We start from the raw sequence: 21,092 nt of genomic DNA on the forward strand, positions 1-21,092 counted from the left end.
AGGAAGTCTTGGCCAGGATACACCGGAAACCCCCAAATATTAGCCGTTGCCCCCAGAGGCTAAATCATCGTCAGAGCAACAGTCGATGGGTTCTGAGATAGAGAAAAACATGAATATAGCATGTGTGACGTGGTCCCCATAGTTTTCTGAAAGCTCATTTTGAATCCTGGTAGCCTTTATGTTTTTGGCCTTCTGCCATATTTGTCAGTTACCGGAGGCATGCAGAAAATCTAGATTTCCAATGAGTTGGAGCTGGATGGAATCTGATGAGAGCAGCGTTTAACACGGCTCGCTGTGAATGGCTAAGACTGATGTCAATCAAGCAAATGTAAACCAACCATACGTTTTCAAAGATTTGGTTTTTAATTGTAATTATTGAACAATCATTGTCAAAATACAAACTAGAAGAAGTGAAATCTGCTATTAAAAGCTTAGCTATAAGCAGTAGATTTTATATTATAAAGATCACATGACTGCTTGTAGTGATGAAGCTACAGAGACTCTCCTTAGCTATACGGAGCATTTTAGCATTTTTTTAAACTCATTATTTTGTTTTTCCAGTCCACAACTTTACTATTTTGGTTCATTCTCACGGCTTTTATAGTGTGATAGTCACATTCCAGAGGAAGCAGATGTTTTCTGCACAAATGCTCTTAAAACTCACTGTTCTCTACCTGCTCCATATCAAACGGCAGACAGAAACAGTTAGCGACTTGCTGGTAAACATAGTGGCGCATTTAGCAGTTAAAGAGAGAGTTAGTGGAAAACAAAAAGAGAGCTCCAACGAGAAACAACTCCAAATGAATGTTAATATCACTGTATCTGCTAGATGTGGAAAATAAGCAACTGTTTGCTAACACGCTCAAGCGGCCAAAAAAAGTTTTTTGCAGGTTTATCTTTATAAAAAACTTCACAAAAAAGTCAAAGTTTTCCAACACCTTTAAGCCATTAGGGGAACTGTCCGTTGAGCCAAACCTTGCATTGCTTCAACATTCAGCCATGTAACATAGAGGCCCTTTATCTCAAAATGTTATATTTTTGAAGGGAGCTCTCTATTACAGTTTAAGGTATGATCCATCATTTCTTTGACTTTTATCTACGTATTACTAGGAAGGCAATCACTAGGAAATGCAACAAGTGCAGGCCCTCCAGGGTCCTCAAGACACAGTGACCTGGTTGGTGGAAGTTTTAAGAAGCCAGAAATCATAGCACCTTGCAAAGCAATCATTGCGTCAATGACATTGATGAAAAATCCTATCAACCCCCTGCAGATATATTATGCTCACTGTGTGCTATGAAAGAGAAAAGTATTACTTACTGCAAAGTTAAACAACACCTTTTTCAACACTTGGGGTCTACAAATAGAAATAAAAACAGTGCTCGCAGCTGGAGTTAGGACCCCCACATTGAGAACACCCTTCACAGTGATTAGAGAATCAGACTCTCACAAAGTTACAAAGTTCTGCTCTTAGCCATCTTAAAAGATCTTCAATAATTACTACATGAAAAGCTTTTCTTCAAGATTCATCAGGACAGAACATGAGCATGGACCAAAGGATACTTTTAATGTAGGCATAAATGGGAATGTTTGGCAATTTACAGATCAGAAAGTGATGAACTAGCATTTGTTAGCTATTTGAAACATTTATGAGTTAAATAATACATTAGTGAAGTGCTAAAAACATCAAATTGAAAAAGGCCCGAGCACATGAGGTCTTGATAAACATGAGTAGAGGTTCAAAGATGAAGGCTCGGCTCTCTAATCATAATTGGTCCCAGTAGATTGCTCGAATAAAAATGCACAACAAAGTAATGTTGTACGAGGCCCTGGCCTGCTTTGAAAACTTGTAATATTCACACGACATTAGATTCTGTGTTTGCCTCAGCAGCTGCACACAAAAGGCAGTCATGAACAAAGACATTCCTTTTGCATTTCAAATAACCAAGCTCTAACCTCCCCCATCCATGGCAATATCCAACTTCCAATCATAATTCAAAACACCATCACTACACTTCTTAAAACATGAGGAAATAGCTTCAGCAAAAATAAGTAGTAAGACAGGGGGGTGGGAAGAGGAAGAAAGGGGAGAAGGAAATAGAAATCCATTAATTTTCCATTTTCCATGGACTTGCTCTTTAGGGTCCTCACAAACCAAGAAGCATTGAAAAACCAATTAATCAAACATGAATGGCCTATCATAGCTATAGCAGACACATTTCCATAGCAACAGCCTCCAGGCCATATTGCCACCCTTTAATCTGAGCCACACCATGTTTAATATAAACAAGTAGTAGACACGCAGAGCAGAGGAGTTCACCGGTGGAAGGCGTTGTGGGTACTGGGTGTTGGCCTTGCAAGTGTAGAAAAAAAAAAGGGTCACTCAGGCTCTTACAGACATACAAATATCTAGTTTTAAGTTCCTATTTTCAGGGATTCATTTGAGTCTCATTGTTTTCTAAAATTGTGACAATATAATACATACCGATTCGCCTGACTCTTGTGGAGGGAATGGTGGAGATTGTAGTGGAAATTTATTTTCAACAAACAAATAAATTATTAATAAACTCACTGTATTTCTTGATTTTATTTATCTTCACACACATTTCATCTGCCATTATTTATCTTCACTCTCATATTTCATAGCATTGACTCAATATTCAATAGAGCTGAGTGCTCTATCCTAACTAATGAAGAAAATAGAAAATACAGAAACACACTGCATTCCAGTGAAAGTCTAATGAAACTGATAGTCAAAGTATATATAGCAACTGTAAAGACATATTGACGCAAGCACGAAGACACTGATTGTATCAAGGGGTGCATTACGATATTACAGTTACTAGAAGCAGCTATATACAGTATAACACCCAAAGGACTAGCGATCATTAATGAAAACACTCCTTCTCTGCTAATCTACTCCTAAATGTCTCTGGTTGCTATTAGTTCAATCAATCAATCAATCAAAATTTATTTATATAGCACTTTACAAAACCAGCAGGTATCCAAAGTGCTTAACATCAGAAACACATGTCATACAATAGAAAGAATGAACATAGAAAACAGTAAAATCAGTTGGTGCTTTCACCTGGGTGAGACGGAGAGAGCAAGAAGTTATCACATAGCGCCATCAAGCCTGAGCTAAATAAAGAGAGCAGCAGACGGCTGTACAAATATTATGAAAGAATCTGACAAAGGTTGCCGGTTGCCATAGGTACTGTATGCTAATTCCTAATGGTATCATCCAAAAGGGGGGAGGGGGGGCAGTGCACAGTGAACATGACTTGGTTGGTCATTGCTCTCTGCCTTTACTGTTCAACGTAAACTGACTTTTTTAATGGACTGTTGACATAGACCGCCTATAATATTGATTGTAACTCTGGATATATGACTTGCCATATGATGTTTCTTTTTCTAGTGGGGTAAACCCAATAGATGGTTATAGTTGAGAAAGCTAACATTACAAGTAGTCTTATTCTACGTATGCTGAAGCAGCTGACTCATTCGACACTTTGCTCATCGTCGTTCTGGTTTTTCTGCTGTATTTCGTGGTACAACTATAAACCAACAGCTGCCAACTTGAGCAATGCAGTGCCCTAAATTTACATTTATCTATATTTAGATTATTTATTAAGTTGGATTCTGAGTTCTCTTGGGTATTGTCATAGCTGTGCTTAACCTCCAGCAATTTAGTTGTTTGTTGTAAAGCCCCAGGGGATCATAGTCTCTTATAAATGGAGAGGAGGAAAAGTAAGAGGAAAGGAAAGAGGCTGCTGGAAAAGAGAGAGGGTGGCGGAAAGTGTAAAAAAGTATGACAACAACGAGACAGAAAAAAGACACAAAAAAAATACTAACCTAAGTACTAAAATCCATCTCCAAAGTTACCAAGGGGACAGTTAGATATTGCTTTTTGGTGATGAGCAGCCAGGCAGACCTAAACTGTGATGTAAAGCCAGGAAACTCGGTGTGAACGTGTTCCTCTGCCATCGTTACGCCTGTCGTGTTTGTATTCACATCTTGTACATCATAGTCAAATGGGAGTCAAATAACAAAGGCTTTCCAATTATGTGTAGCACATTGTGTGTGAGATGGAATATCACAAAGCCATTGTTCCCCTGCTCCTGCTGACCTTACCTTTGAAATGGTTTCACGGCTGCTCCAATTGCCTGCACCATTTGATTTAGCTAAGGGGATTTGACCACCAGCACAGAGATGAGAAAAGGGGAGAAGAGAGCCCTATACAGAGAAAGAGAGATTCACACCAGAGGAGAGTAAAGCAGCTAACCTTGCTCTGTCCTTATGATGATTACACCAGAGTGGCATCTGTTTCATCATTTAAATAAGCAGGTTGATTGCTATGCAAGGTTTTATTGCCCTGGAATCATAATAAACCAGCCCAGTGATGCTAAAAATCAATAAATGCTGTGTTTCAACTTTTATCATTATCTAAAATTAACTAAATAAGGATTTAGTGTGTCAGTTCTTAAATAAGTTCAGAGTCAATGCACTTTCAGTTCACTTAGTTTGAAATGCAAATGCAAGATGTATTTGCTAATGATAAAGCATTCTCCCCAATATAGATATATTTTAGTATTTTGATTTTTGAAGAAACATCACCTGCTTTAATCTGCGCTATCAGACCTTCAGAACCTCTCGCTGTCCCGTCCTGGCTTGTTTGACTACACAGTGATCAATGCTTCAGAGAGTCCTGAGACTTTCCTCTCCTCGATCCCTGCTTGACTGGAGCCATCTTGTTTAGAGTGATGGCTCACTCACACAGGTTCACGGCTGCTATTGTAAAACCACCCAGCGTTTAATTGAAACAAATGACTATAATAATAGAACATTATCCCTGCAGGCACCCAGCCATGACAGCTTTAATTAGAGGCGCGTTCAAGACTGATCCTTCAAAAGCCCAGCCGCCGCGCAACACGGTGGTAAACACGCCTTTAGGTGGGGAGCCAACCCCGGGCCTCAGAACCCTCAAAGATACTTCTCATTCACCCCGAGGGCAAAGCACTAACAACTCTGTTCCTCAAAGAGCCTCAGAGCATCCCTCCCTCTCCTCACTCTCTCTCTCTTCTTCTCTCTCCCTCCATCCATGTCTTCGGTTTATCAAGCTTATATATACCCAGGAGGGTCATTTACACAAGCTGAGGAGAATTAATAAGAGTGTGGATTTATGAATCATACGCTACTTAAGTATGAAAGCAAAGGCAAAATGCTGCTTCTGCCTTCTTGTGACATCAGACAGATGCAAAGTAAGGAGATATGATGGGCAGCAGATGCAGCCGGGATGTTTGAGAAGAAGAAACACAAGTGTTTTAAGTATTTGTTGAAGCTTAATTGGATGTGTTTTTAAAAAAGTAGTCAAGATGACTTATAAAATATCATTCAATACCACAAGGAGACTTTGATTCAGCTGTAATCTGATGCTATGATCCAGGTGCACTACCAACCAACTGCATTTAGCAACACACTATTAAAACCTCATTTTATTTAACAGCTTGGCAGTCACTTCATGTTGCCAAAACAAGACACTGTAAGGTCACTTTCAATCGTTCCAATTACACGCGAGTCAAAAGGAAAAATGTGAAATACTCTTGCTCTTACACCTCCTGCGCTGAACTGTGATCAAGTAATTAATCTGGCAGAAAAACAGCAATACCTCACAAACCAACAGCATGAGGAAATAATGACGAGTTTCAACACAAACTTGAAAAGAGAGAAAAAGCTATTTCAAAGAATATCTTATAGCCAAACTGTTGAAAGGGTGTTTGCCACTATATCTCTCTAAGCCAAACAGAGCATGTGCCAAGTTGCCAACATGTTTGATTTTTTCCAAAAAATACCTAGGAATGACTTTTTAAGTTGTGCCATGCAGATAAATACTAAAATAAGAAACAGAAGTGAAGTTATAATAAAAGTACATGGTAAGAAGGTCTACTTTTATGATGCTGTACTTTACAAAACCTTGTGTTGGTATTTTTTTGTTTTCCTTTGTGTGGAAAGTACTTAACACCTGTGACTATTATTATTATTATTATTATTATTATTATTATTATTATTATTATTATTATTATTATTATTATTATTAATTAATACATCTTAAAGTATAGCTGGAAGCGTTTGCACAAAGAGGTTGATATGCCTGGTTGTGATTGACTGTTAGTTTGAAAAGTACTGTACCACCCTGAACGCCTCTCAGAGTGAATATGTGGCAGCAACAAGGCAGTGGTTTATTTGCAGATAGTAATGTCATGATGTCCCCCTTGGCACCATCCTCCATGTTCCTCATTACTGCTAATGTCAGAACCCCTTTTGCTTTTATTTTTTTTTCTCTCTCTCTCACTCTCCCCCCAGTTCTCTCTCTTGTTCCTCAGTCTTTTTTATTCTCTCTCTCTTGTTCTCTCTCACTGTCTCTTACTCTCCGTCTCGCTCCCTCTCAGCCCAGGCGTGTCTCTGAGCTCACCTCACAAAGCACAGCGTCAGAGAATCAGAGCCTTGCCTGACATGACATGTAGGAGACGGTTGTGAGGAGCAGTAGGGACACACACTCTTGACAGCAGAAGGCAAGGCTCCTCTGCTCTCACTAATGAGACTCCTGACTGCCGTGTCAAACACACGTTGTGTGTGTGTGTGTGTGTGTGTCTGTGTGTAAATATTCTTCAATAGTGTGTGGGCGTGCCCACGCTCGCACAACAAAAAAGTGAATGTAGATGCAGAAATAATTAACACAAAAACAAGAAAGAGCACACAAATAAAAAGTAGGTGCACACAGTACTGTATGTGCCACACAAGTGCAGGTCATGGTGAGGTGATTTCCATGTGTGTAAAATCCTCTCACAGAGAAATTTCACACATTTCTGACAGAAGCCATCTTCGCCTTATTCTTCAGCTTTGAACTATAACAAATATGGCAGACAAACAACAAACAAATAAACTCATTGCTATTGGTATGCTACACAGCTCACACGGTTCACTGCATCACACCTTAAGATACAGTATGTATGAGGCTTATTGCCTTTGTTTTTACAGATTTTTAACACACAAAAAAACTACTGGTTTTATAAAAGAATTAGATCACTTTAAAAAAGGTTTTCACCCAGATTAAATGTCCCAACACATCTAAATGTTGTATTTCCAGCCCAGTCTCACGCCAGGTCATTATATAGTCACGATATTGTAATCTATTAAGTCGTGGACAGGTTACGTAAATCCCATTTTTTTCGTGTGGCCATTACGAAATTGAAAGCAATGCATTTTAATGGGAAGCATATTTCGTGATCCCAGAACGAAAGCGAGTAGCGAGTAGTTGATAAGGCGAAAGTCCGAGTAGGGATGTTGGTCGGGGTGGTGGATGGGTCAGAAAACACAGGACTTTCACCCCAGAAAACACAGGACTTTCACCCCGGAGACCGGGGATCGCGTCCCGCGTGTGGCAGTTCCTTTGTCCCGCGTGTTGCAGTTCCTTTGTTGGCGTGTCCCGTGTGTGACGGTTCCTTTCCCCGTTCTTTTATTTTCCTAACCCCAACCGTCTTGTTATTGTGGCGTTTCATTTCCCCGTTGTTGTGTGCCCCTGCGTGGGTCGCGAGTGGCGGCCCGTCCCGTTGTTTTGGCCGGCGTGTGGCGCCTCATTTCCCCGTTGTCGCGTCCCCCAGAGCAGCAGGTTCGAAAAGCGTGACCTGTACACGTTCAAAAGTCGTTGCATATACACGAAAAAAACGGGATTTACTAACCTGTCCACGACTTAATAGATTATAATAACGTGACTATATAACGACCTGGCGTGAGACCGGGTTGAAAAAAACACAAATGAGCCACTGGTTTGCAACTAAGATTATTGAGTAAAATAACAGATTTTTTGGATTATTATTTTTTTTCATTGTTTAACTGTTTTTTTTTTATAAAACAGACAAAATTACCCAAATAAAAAGCAGTAAATCCTGTAAATGCTGTAATACACAGCAAAAATATGTTTTGCCACAGCATTTCTTTCTATTCAAATATCAAATGTAAACTGTGAAATCACCTAATAATTTCACAAAACATTTTCACTTACTTGGCACCACCAAGGACAAGCTCTACCCATGAATTCTGCCTGTACCCTGTGCCTCTTGGTGCTGGATTACAGTAACACAGCACACTACGAACTGTAGTTCATGAATACACAAAGTGTTTTAATCACCCTGGCTCAAGCCACTCTTGTGCACATTAGCAGACAGAGTGGCAGTGTTGTGTTGGACTGGTGGTTAGCGGCAAAGCAGGGGAGACGTCCCTGAGTGAGATGACATGGGACGGCTCTCCGCCGCCACCAGGGCAGAATATTCCTGGTGGTGAAAGCAGAATGAGCTGATGGATGGTTGAGATAGGGCACAGTGCAATATGGACACGATTTCATGGCATGATAAATCTCAGCAGGGGCCCGTGGCTAAGTGTAATATGAAATCCCTTATCTATGTATCTGCTTCATAACACCGGCTATCTGCTGCAGCTGAAATCTGCCTTTGTTTCTTTAGCTTCTGTTCTTTGCTTGAACACTACTGTTAAACACATCAACAGTAAGGAGGAGGGCGATGATGACAACAACACGTGTGTGATAACACATCTTTTACTTGGTTGTTTTTGAAATACGATGTGATAAATTATCTAAATTGAAAATTGTCACTGTGGAGATCTTTTTCCATTACCTGTGATCACACTGATAGCCAGCGTTATTAGAAGAGATCTTTGCATAGCACTCCATACTTTAGAAGCTAGCCAGTGTTTGTACAAAACATGTTTGAATTATACCTGCAATATAAATGAGATGCAATTTGTCTCACATAACTGATCCTTTTAAAGTTCTGTGTGTGTGTGTTATTTAACACCATCTATTTAGAATGTCTGATTAAAAAGAAAGAAATTAAGTCGGCACCTTATCCTCTGATTAGCTTAATCCGAGGTTAATCGACTTTATCAGAGTGGAGAAAATAAATGAGCTGCCGTTCCATTCTGCAATAAAAATCCCCCCAAAATGATGAAATTGGAAAATAACCTATATTTCTTTTAAGATATTTCTTAATATACAACTACAGTTTCATATCACATTGCCAGAGAAATAAGGCACTTTCTCCCAGGAGATGAGAAAAGAATTGAATTTTTCCTTATCGGTCATCTATTTTTCCGCAGAATGCTATTACTTGCTGCCTGCCGTTGCTACGCAACAGGAAATATTAATAGGACCTTTTATTAGCTAGGCTTTACCAGTGGAGTACTAAAATGAGGAAGTGGAAAACATGAATGTGTTACATAAATCTCTAAACCTTTCAGGGTTTGCACAAGTCTCTGTTTGTCCAGTGATTTATGGCTGTGATGGTTCATTTATGGGAGAGGGAGGTGGGAAATGCCAAATGGAACATTAGCCTTAGGGACAATTTGGAAATAAATAATCACAAAAAAAAGTAAACAAAATAAAAAAGGGGGAAGCAGTTTATTTTTCCCCCTGCAGATTTCTAGGGGCCATCAAACAAGCAAGTGATATTTTTGTTCCGCTGATGGCACTGATCATTTAAAATCATCTGTGCCTGAATCAACATTGGAATAACTAATACAAGTCCCATTCTATCACTGGGCTTGTTGAACTGTGGTGGAAAGCGACAGACATTCCATCATTTTCCGCAGACGCTCTAATCCCTTTAAAAAAAAAAAGACTGAAAATGAAGGTCTTTCAAAGGAGAAATAGGTTTTCTTCATCTGAATGAAAAGTATAAAATAAGGCAGAGCCTCAAAGAGCAGGACGTCTTTTAAGGTAAGACAAATTTAAAGTCCTTACTGGAAAAGTCTAAACACATTTAATGACAGTATTTCTGAAAAGTCGCTTGATAACAGTCGAGGTGACGTACAGTACTATTCATCTTTCTGACTTAGAATTAGTAGACGAAGATTTCTCTCTATAAATGCACCACTTTATCTCTAATCCACCTCTTTCTCTGTCCCATGTTTATACAGAAACCGGCAGGTGTACAGTATGCGATAATACGTTTGCTGAGACCCTCCATCAGAGAGAGAACACATTAAAACACACCTCTGCTCTCTTATCATTAATTCATCCCAGCTTGTCTGTGACAAGTTCAGTTGACATTGCAGCTCATATTTCATTCACGCAGGCTTGGAGAGCGAGCACCTGCCAGGAGCACTTAATGCCTTGCGAGTAAAAAATAGAAAAGAATAGAAAACACAGGCATCCACCCAACTTAACATGACAATCAGTGTGGGATTAACACTTGACAATTAACCTCAACAATTGAAAATAAAGAGCTTGTGAGGAAATTCCTACATTTAAATGTTGGTAACAAAAGGAATTAGAAGTATGAATTTGAATATGAATACAGCTGGTAGACCACCCTCATTAAAAATGAACTGACCCTCATTGAGGCAGATTCACATCTTGTGTTCTGGAAAATAACAAATGAGATAATACCTTGGAGTTTGATGGAGCCAAGGCTGCATATAGCTCTTTCTGCTAATATATAGCCGCTACACATAACATCCTTTGGCTGATTATACATTCATCATCTGTTACATATTCAAAACATCACACTCAAGCCAGTGATGATGGCTAATGTTGCATGCATCATTGAGGAAGATGAAAAAAAAAATACTTCATCAAAGATAATTCATTCCAGTCGCAGGCACAGGTCATATGAATTTGTAATTGAATATGGAGCCTTTCTGTTAAAATAGATTGCAGATGTAGTTGTCGCGGCACAGGTGTGTGAAGCTAATAAATCTATCCAACCATTAATAAAATTGTTTCGCTTTAGGCAAGTTTTGGGGTAAATAAAGACACAACAGACAACAACAAGGCCACTTCAATCCAGAAATGATTCAATAGCAGCAGCAGAGATGTGTATCTTTCTGGGCTGTGTTGATAAGATCAATGCAACCTGAGCATGGCTATTAAATGTCTAATGTGTTTTGGAACTTGTAGATGCTATGACAGAGGGGGCATTAACAGAGAGAGAGAGAGAGAGAGAGAGAGAGAGAGAGAGAGAGAGAGAGAGAGAGAGAGAGAGGCCCTGCCAAGTGCATCAGAGAAAAGAGCTCTCCGAAAGATATCAGGTTTGGCCAGGAGGGGCTTCAGACACAATAAGCATCAGCAAAAGAAAAAACAAACAAAAAACAACCTTATCTATTGAAAATGGCCTCTTTTCAAAATTAGGAGAGTACAATCAATTATGTTTTTCAGGTTTTGAGAGTCAGCAGAGGAGGAAAAAAACCTAAAACGTCACCACCTGGTTGGCCAGGAAAGTTAGCTTCCATTAACTCCTGTCGTTCCTGTTAAGGATTTAAACTGCTTCTAACGGATTAGCCTGGCAATATTGGATAGTTTTTATATGTTAACAAATCCCATGAACCAAATGCAACAATGTATTGATCCTAACAAGTGGGTCTGCCACGAACAATTCTTTTCATTATCGTTTAATCTGCAGATTATTTTTGACATCTAGTTGATTAATGGTTTGGTTTGTAAAATGTCAGAAAATAGTAAAGAATACCATAATTACAATTTCCCAAAAACCAAAGTTGATAACTTTAAATTGCCTGTTTTGTCCAACAACAACCCAAAGATAATCAATTTTCTATTATAGTCGATTAAAAAACTTTAAGCAAAAAAAAGAACCAAATATTCACATAAAGAAGTTGGAACCAATGAATTTTGCCACTTTTTCATAAAAATAACCCAAACAACTGATTATCCGATTCATTTTCATAACTGACCACTTGATTTAGATCTACTAAAGTATTGCCTATGTAGCCAAAGACCTCTATTGTTGTTTAATGAGGCCCACTGTTGCACTGGCTAACATGTTCCTTCTTTACCGTGAACATAGGCAGTGTCAAGTCCACATTCACAATCCTGCTGCTGTAAATAAAATATTTATGACTGATTTGTATATCTATATTCGTTCAGAAAACCACAGTCAGAAAGTATTTGAGACAGACTAACACATTGTTGGTTTTGGTCTTTTCATGGGACACACAGTAACCTTACTCTTTAATATTCTCTTTATTTTGCATGTGAGTGAAGGTCTTGATAGTTTCCATTGGTCCGAAGGATCCACACCCACAATCCACTATTCACCTTAAGATCTAGATCTAAACACTATTTAGTCCCACAGTTCACCCAAACACCACAAACAAAACATGCACTATCTATTGTGTCTAACAGCTCCCTGACTATGATCAATTGCTGCTGTAATACGGCTCTCTACTCTAAATCCTTTTTGTTATATAATCGCCCTATTTATTTTATGTTTATATTGTTGCACCTGCAATGGAGTACTTTCAAATGTCCTCATACTTGAATCACGTAGGCACGCATTTAGAAACCAGAAGCTCTCAGCCTTTTGTTGAGATAGAATAACCTTATTTCACTCAACTGAGTTATCTCTAAAATATCTAATAATGAAATCCAGGAGGTACAGAAAACTGGAGGTATATGCTCATTTTGAATAAGAGTTACCTCTCTCCTCTTTGCAATTTCTTCTTGCTTTCCTCCCCACAAAGCCTCCCCCCCCCCCCCCCCTCTCTCTCTCTCTCTCTCTCTCTCTCTCCATCCTCACCCCTCCCCTCTTTATCCAACTCTATTGCACTCTTTTCTTTGCCCAGCTCACGTATTGAATCTGCCTGATGAAAACAGATCTCACTGCAGCACCACAATAGAATGGCTGATGCAGGAAAGATGAACCCTAATGGATTTTTTTTTTCAATGTGCTCAAGATTGAATATAAGGCCTGACCTCCAGATGTAGTGGATCCATTTCAACAGCAGAGATATTGTTTATAGTGAGGACACAAAAACACATAGACACACTTGGACACACACAAACAGTACGTCCACAGCACCAAAACCCCTTCCTATCTACATATAGCTCTCAAACACTGCATTTTTTAGTCTAAAATTAGAATTAACCCTCGTTATTTATCTATCCATGTCAAGTGAGGTATTCATTATGATAGAATCTCATGTTTGAACTGCAGAGTTTGCTTAATTACACTGCTCAACAGACTGTATCAAGGTGAGGCACCAGTTTAATAGACACTCCATTCTCAGCACAAATGAACCTCTGCTACGGTTTGGTAGTTTCGCCAGGCAGCCTATTTGACTTAGAAATCTCTGAGTTTGCTTTATATGCTGCTTTTTGCAGTGAAGTCGAGGCTGAGCCCTGAAAAGGTCTCCTGTATGTTGAAAGGGCTTCCCTCAGAGCCAGTTAGAAATATCAAGGTTTGGGAGGTTATAACACTTTTTAAAGACCACTGATAATCTGGTTAAAAGCTGTAATTTATTTTGGCTTTTGCTATTTGCTTCTAAATGACCCTGAATATAAACTTAATTTGGACAATCAACATGTGTTGCATTTAACTTTGTGTCTCCACATAAAAGTGAATATCAATCACCAGCAGTTACCAGCATTTGAAGTCTATGTGTTTTGATTATATGTTTATATCGTGTGTCATTATAAACATTTCAAATCTCATGCATTTTACCCCACAACCTGAAATACTCAATCTATTAAAACCACAGTGTGGCCCTCCGTAGCAGTAACAAATATCCTGACTGCCAAGTGAGAGACTGGCCAATCAACCACTGTCTCCACAGTAAAGGTCATGACCAAAATGTGAAATGAATATGAAGATAAATGACACATGAATCCAATACCCAGGGGGAATATTCCAACATTATATATAATATATAGTATGTTTATATTTCAGATCTATTTTTTTAGATTTTGGATATATGCTGATGGTTGTTCAATCGTATCTCTCCTGTTTATGATTAACATTATAATACATTATGCTTGATATGCACCTCTGTCTGTATTTAATGCATACGGTATATAACAGATTATCTTTTCTGTTCATTAACATACACTAAACACATGGCTGACTCAGACAGAAAAAGAACAATATAAAATGTGCACTATATAATGCACTGCATACAATCTATTATTTTACCAGAAAAGCACAGCTGTGTACTCTAGTAGCTATTTCTGTATCTTTTTATTACATCTCAGTCAATATCAAGTTATGAAGGTATGATATTCTGACTTTCAAACCCTGAACACAAAAATCTTTGCATACATGTTGTTATTGTTAACTATATAATGTGTTCTTTTCTTTTCTTCCTCAGTGCTGCAATCAATAAAAATCAGTCACATCTGTCCATATTTCAAAGGGAACCATTGCATCAAATATTAAACCCTACCATACATGTTATTTAGTGCACCTCTATCACAATATTTACATGTTGATCACTGAATAGGATTTAAAAAAAAGCCAACATGACTTTGAACTCCACCGTTTACTCATTTCTTGCCATGTGGAGCCATATGTATCCTATATAAGAGATTGCTAAATGCAGATCCTTTGCTTATTGCTGCCTATACATTACGCATAAGCTTAAGATATATCATTTGTTGTGATAGAAACCTGCTCTATTTCCTGCAGTTCTCCTGAATGCAATTACGGTTTGAAGATGTTAATTTGTGGAGGAGTAGTTCTGTGTGGAGCTGAGGGAGTAATCAGTGCGTATTCATGTTTGAAGGCTTGACAGATTGACCGATGCATGCTGTCGAAGGTAGATATGACGCTGATGGATTTACCCACAATCCTTTTCTCCATGCATCAGAGCTGACATGGCTACAGCTGAACAATCATTCAGTCCCCCTACTTAGCCCCCTTCTTCACGTCTTGGAAATTACATTTACCTTATAGGGTTGTAATCTGTTTCATATTAGAGAGCTCTTTTAAATGGCTGGCTTTGGAGGTTTTTGCAATATCCAAAAAGCTTTGAAAATCATTTTAAAAGTCAAATTTGTCCAATCTCTTGTGTGCTCCATCATCTTTTTCCCCCCGAAATTGCAACTTCGTATATGCCTCAGTGTATGGCGTTTGGTCAGTGTGTGTGTGTGTGTGTGTGTGTGTGTGTGTGGGTTAATAGTTTGCCCTTATGTCCTCCTGGGTATCTCAAATTTAAAAAACAAAATCTTCAAAGTCCTACAGTTTTGTTAAAAGCCAGCACAGCTTAAATCACACCCCAAACTAAAAGGGTTTAGTTTGAGTCCAACCCTCTTTCCTCTAAGGTATCAAATATTTTTCTTACTGTTACTAAAGGCTTAAACTGTCCGAAACATTTGTGAACATTACTAAAAAAATATTCTCTAATGACTCCTTAAACATCAGCTCTGTGGTGTTACAAGGCCCCCGTGGAATGGTTCAGTCCACTTAGTGCTACTCACCGAGGGCATTTGGCTGGAGACGAGGTGGCTGTCCTGTGCCAGCATGTTAGACATCATGAGTGTGGGCAGCTCTGGGTAGGAATACGGGTTGATGAGCCCATTGTGTTGCAGCGAGTGGCAGAGGTAGCCTGTAGAGTCATGCTCCATCAGGTGAAGAAGAGGAGGCTCGGGGTGGTTAGGTGGAGTGATGGGGGGGATCTCGTAGTCTTCGTCCCCGGCTCCGTTTCCACTGCCCGAGCCACCGCCTCCGCCTCCTCCCCCGCCGCCGCCACTCTGACCTGTGTAGTTCTGAGGAAGGGCAACAAGGAGAAAAAAGTGAGAAAAAGGAAATTGTGGATATCCGTAGATCAAACTAAGGCTAAGTCATAACTTATAGTCCATATGGGTTGCAGATGTAGACATTCAGTTTACAATGATCAAGTTACTAGATAGGCCAGGTTAGGTACTGTAAGTGAAGCACCTCCAAGACATGAATGTGTATACAACTCTCCCATTTGAATCATCAATATCACAAAAGGTGAGTATCGCATTTCAAAATATTTAGTTCTTTGATCAAAAGTCAAAGATACAAGCATGTGTATGTACAATCAAGGTGCAATTCATTACATAACATCAAATCCAATCCAAAACATACATTCAGCAGTTTAAATCAATTCACTTTTGGATTCTTGGTCATTTTTGGATGAATGTGGTAACTATGGTGAATTTTGCTCCCAAATGCAAAAACAAAACACTCTCAAATTGCTACAGCCCTAATTCACACCCCTAATTGGCTTCTTGGTTCATGGATATCGCATTATTTAGAGCCATTCACAAAACCAAACTGGTGGATTTTTTTTTTTTATTCTTTCTTCAAATAAAGTGGAGTTCATTAAAACTAACAGCTAGTGTTTTTTTCTCTGCCTCACCCATTATATATGAGAACATCCGGGTGTGTATTATTGCTAACAGAGTATTAGATAGGAAGAAAAAATTATAAATTGAATACTGAGGACTTGGATCCACTGACCACTACAGTGGTCAATACATCCAATGCGGTGGTCTGGAGCTGATTCATTAAAACAGATCTGTGTAACCTTTTTTGTGTAACCTAACAAGTAAGGCTGATGTCAACATAAATAATCATTAATATGTTAGCATCTTGTTCACCCATGAATTCAGTTTCCTGCCATTCTACAAATAGTTTTGTAAACTGTTTAAATTCTGATCTGTCATTTTGTTAGAAGAACCGGTGTAATTTTGTTTCAAATGTTGAATGTCTCATTTTGGAACAAAAACTTGATGCTCAGCAATCAGTAATAAAGAAGACCAACAGCCTCTGTGTTTTTGTGCTGTCACGCTAACACAGTAAGTCCAATCAGATCAGAGTTCTGCACAGAGCAAGAAGAAAAGAAAAATAGCAGGGAAATTCAACGGGGAATGAAAAGCAATTTTGTCTGAGACGATCCAACTTGACTCCCATTGTAATGACTGAGTCAAATTAATCATCACAAATAATATTCTGGTGTCAGCCATTCAAGGGGTTTTTAATAGAATTTTTATGATTCATGTCTAGCAGTATACATCAAACAGTCAGTTCTGCAACATTTCTGAAATAAATTCAATATCATCTTTGTGTAGGCTGTCATCCTCGGCAGCAGAGTGGTCATTTATCTCTCAAACAGATACTTTTAGAAAATAAGGGGCATGGGGAGATGGAAGAAAGGAGTGAGGATACAGGGCACATTTTTCTTCTTTCTCTATAGAGGTGAGTGTAAAGGCCCATTCTGTAATGTTGTGACCATATAAATTACAGGTTTGTTTGAATATATAACTGAAAAGGTTGACCTCCAGATAATAAATTAGCATTTTCAGCTGCTTGTAATAATGAAAATAGGCCTGTTTTACTGCAAACGAACATCAATCAAGATCAGAAAATATTAATGATGTGGATTTTGTTGTTGTCTAATGTTGCTGTTTGTTTTGAAGTGATAGCAGCTTTTAATCCTTGTGTTTTGTGATGTAGCAGTGGAGTAAGCCTTTCTTTCCCCATTTGGATCACAAATTGCGCCTCTAAAGTACAATGTAACAATAATCTTATTTTTTTTTTTTTTTTTTACATTAGCTTTCAGCAGGATTAAAATGTATCTAATGTCTTTACAATGCATACTTATCTAAGGCAGTAAGCCCAAAGCCAGATGAGAGTAATTTCATTAAGTTACGATACCTAAAACACTAAAACACCAATCTTTAATTTGACCACAAAAAAGGACGTTAGCAATGTTTTATTTTGCAGCAAGAATGTAGACACAGACTCAGCGTTCAAAGTGCACTTTCATCTTCCTACATGTTACACCAAATGAAAGAAGGAATAGAAATAGGGATTGCCTCAATTTGATTTACTTTGTCCTGACATAGCCTGCAAGCCAGTTGATATAAATTTTTTGGACTGTCCTTTGAAGACAGATGTTTTTGTAGACCTTTGGGAATAGTGTTATTGTTTGGTCTAATGGACAAGAAAACGAACATTTCCTGAGATTCATTTTCCCTCATAATTGTTGGAAGGAAACTAAATTGTCTGCTGTAAACATTGGAGCCATTGTGTAAAGTGAGTCCCTTCGCATCGGCGTCATCTTTCACCGTGCTTCACTACAATTGCGTGTGACTGTGTAATCGGAAGACCGCCACGCTTAGTCATCATCTAGCATGTTCATCAAGCTTTTGTTTTTCCTGTATAAATATATATATATCCACACTATAGAAACATTTTCCCGGTCCCATCCGTTGCTTTTGATTGTGCAAAGGGACGCGGACAGAGAATGTGTCATGTGTTAGATTGCTGTGAGGGATCATCCAGTGCCCTTGATGATAAAATGTAAATACCAAGGACGTTCCCAGTTGGATTGTGGCAAGATAAATTATTCATATGCCTCTATTCAGAATGAGCTTGCATGTACAGAACCACATGTACACCCTGGCTAATGTATACTCTTTTCTCCTTTAAAAGTAAAATCCAAACAACGGCAATGTATTTGATGGATCGTACAGACCAGCATGTGTCCTAGTATGGAGCTGGCTTTTCAGACAAAAACCTGCTCTTTATTTTCCCCCTATGAGGTACTCGTCATGGGTTTACTTTCAATAGTCAGGGCCACATTCCTACCAAAAGCTGCATTACACACATTCTATTTTCTCACTGAAACATCCTTTATATTCCTCCTCTTATCAATACCACATACTATAGGGAGCGTTATTTCCAATACGCAGTATGCTCAGTCTGAGCAGCAGAGCGAAACACAATCTGTAACATTTTAATTACGAGACAAATCTCTTGACTGTAAGTGTTACATACCAGCACACCTTTCATTTGAAAGAAACAGATGAAGAGACAGTTGGTCTGGGACTGAGAGAGAAAATAACATTGATTGGGGAGCTTTCCAGCTTGTCTTTTATTTGGCACAGATCTCTCCCTCCCTCTGTAATACTGCCTGAGTATTCAAGGCTTTCTGGAGATGATATTGACTGTGGCTAATGGCTCATTATCTGTACATTCTTCTTCTTATTAGATTATTGTTGTAATGCCTGTAGAAATCTGGATTTGGGACATAACCCAATTCCTATTTAATTGTATATTCATTCTGTAAAATTATTCATTGTCATAGATAATTAATATGCACTAAAAAAAGGAGCTGTATGCCATTTAGTATTTGTAAAACACTACATGATCTTGGCATAGAGTAATATTTCTATAATTGATTAATGGTTTTAGCCATTTTAAAATGTAAACACCAACCCTTCTCTGCTTGCAGCTTCTCAAATGTGAGGATTTTCTGCTTTTCTGTGTTTTATATTATTGTAAACTGAATATATTTTGGACTCTTAACAGATAAAACAAGACATTTTTATACCTTGTCACCACAAATAAATATTGTTTTCACTCTTTCTTGACAAAAAATCATTAGTCGCAGCCCTAGTCTTATTATTTGCCAGTTTCTTACTGTATTACCTAAAAGGGAGCATCATTTTATGAAAATTATTTTTGATAGGTGGCCTACAAACAAAATAATCAAGCTAGACATCAAGTCACAACATAAGAACATACTAAGTGCATAAGTAAATTCAGGCCGGTTGCTTATGTGCCACACAGACGCAGAGTTTGAAGTCCTCTCAAGTCAGCGTTTGTTTCTGGGAGAGAGGGCGGGACCGACAGCTCAGAGACAGACGATGACAGATCTGCCTTACCACTAATGTGCACTTATCTGCCTATTGGAGAGCTTTGTCACAGTGGTGATTTATGCTTAAAATCCCCCACACACTACCACTTCCATTACCACCGACACTCTTCGTTCCAACACCTTCTCGTATCCACCGTGCAGAACTCTGCACACAGAGACAAAGTCAAGCCCTGTTATCTCTCCTTTCCACGCAGTCCGGTTTGCAAGGAAACGGTGGATTTATCTTTGGGAAGAATTTGAGAGCATCATCTATTTTCATTCGCTCTGCCATTGCTCTCCCAGAGGAAGATTATACTGTATATTTATGAATGATCCTGTTTATTAGTGTACACATAGCTCTTGTTTTAATGTAACACAGCAGAGGCAAATAGCTGTTGTCAGACTACAAAGATCACTAACTTTCAAACACTTGAACACCATGAACTGATTTGTTTGTTTTTGATACCTCTCTTTTTCCTCTCCCTCTCTCTCTCTCTTTATCCCTCCATCTCTCTCAGTCAACTCGGGCCTAATTAAAGCCATAGCTGTTGTTCTGCTACAATATCATGTCAGGGGGGTATCAACACACCACAAAGCCTTCTCTAGCAGAGCCCAAAGGAGGGGGAGAGGGCCAAAGATCCAGTTACAGCCACCCTACACCTCCACTCTCCTCTTCCTCTCTTGGCTGGCCCAACCCCAGCCTGGTCTGGTCTGTCCTTCACAGAGCCCAAACAGTTCTGGTCCTTGCTTTACATCCCCAGGACCCCAATCAACCCACCCTCCCACGCATCCCCCTGTCATCTCATCTCTCTCTAAAACAGCCAGGCTGCATTATTTATCTGTCACTATGTTACTGTTTGGAAATCATGAAAGGGGCTGTGGGGATGGGGATGCTAAACCACTATATACTTAGTTTCTGTTCAGAGAATGAATGGGACGCGAGGGTGGGAAGAGGAGAAGGTGTGGGAGAGAGAGAGAGAGAGAGAGAGAGAGAGAGAGAGAGAGAGAGAGAAATTGGGATGCTGCGAGGGGGGGTGATAATAAAATAAAAGTTGTACTCTTTCTAGGAAATAAAATCCAGCTACTATCTCTTCAGCCGTGGCCACAGCTAAGTGAGAAGAAATGATGCTGCTCTGTGAAAAAATGCTTCTTATTTATCATTATGGGAGGGAAAATATGGAGGGAATACTGAGAATAACTGAAGTGAATAACAACTGTCCAAAGATGAAGATGCAGATGGCCCCATTCACCCCAGATACTGAGTTGATTACTAGCTAACCTCCCATTGACTAAAACCAGCCTTTCTAATTGCTTATGTTATGTTTCCCCCCGTTTCTTTTATGTTTCTTTCCCCTCTTCTCCCTCATGTATCCTGTTCCCAGTGCTCGTCTCACTTGTCAGTCCAGGTCAGGAGGTCATCCTCATCTGATCGCGTGTCAGAGCAGATTAGAATCAGAGCTTTTGTGCCATGTCATATTTCATTATGCATTTGACTCATCTGGCAGGTCAAGGGGTCAGTGTGATTTGATTGGATGACAGAAATGATATAATTTGTGTTTAACCCTAGGCTGTGTGAGGCTCTGAGTGGCGTACTAATGCATTCTGCAAAGACGGGGCA

General features: G+C 39.1%; 1 protein-coding gene across 4 annotated transcripts in view; it reads right to left on the minus strand.

Annotated features, from left to right (window-relative positions):
• Nucleotides 1-21,092, minus strand: part of tox2 (TOX high mobility group box family member 2) — a 96,302-nt gene that overhangs the window by 16,344 nt on the left and 58,866 nt on the right. For all 4 annotated transcript variants that reach the window (XM_028574692.1, XM_028574691.1, XM_028574690.1 and 1 more), the window contains exon 4: nt 15,282-15,569. In XM_028574692.1, the coding sequence (XP_028430493.1) occupies nt 15,282-15,569 (288 nt within the window). The remainder of the gene's footprint in view (nt 1-15,281; nt 15,570-21,092) is intronic.

This window comes from Perca flavescens, chromosome 4 (genome assembly GCF_004354835.1).
Source record: "Perca flavescens isolate YP-PL-M2 chromosome 4, PFLA_1.0, whole genome shotgun sequence".
NCBI classification, from domain to species: domain Eukaryota; kingdom Metazoa; phylum Chordata; class Actinopteri; order Perciformes; family Percidae; genus Perca; species Perca flavescens.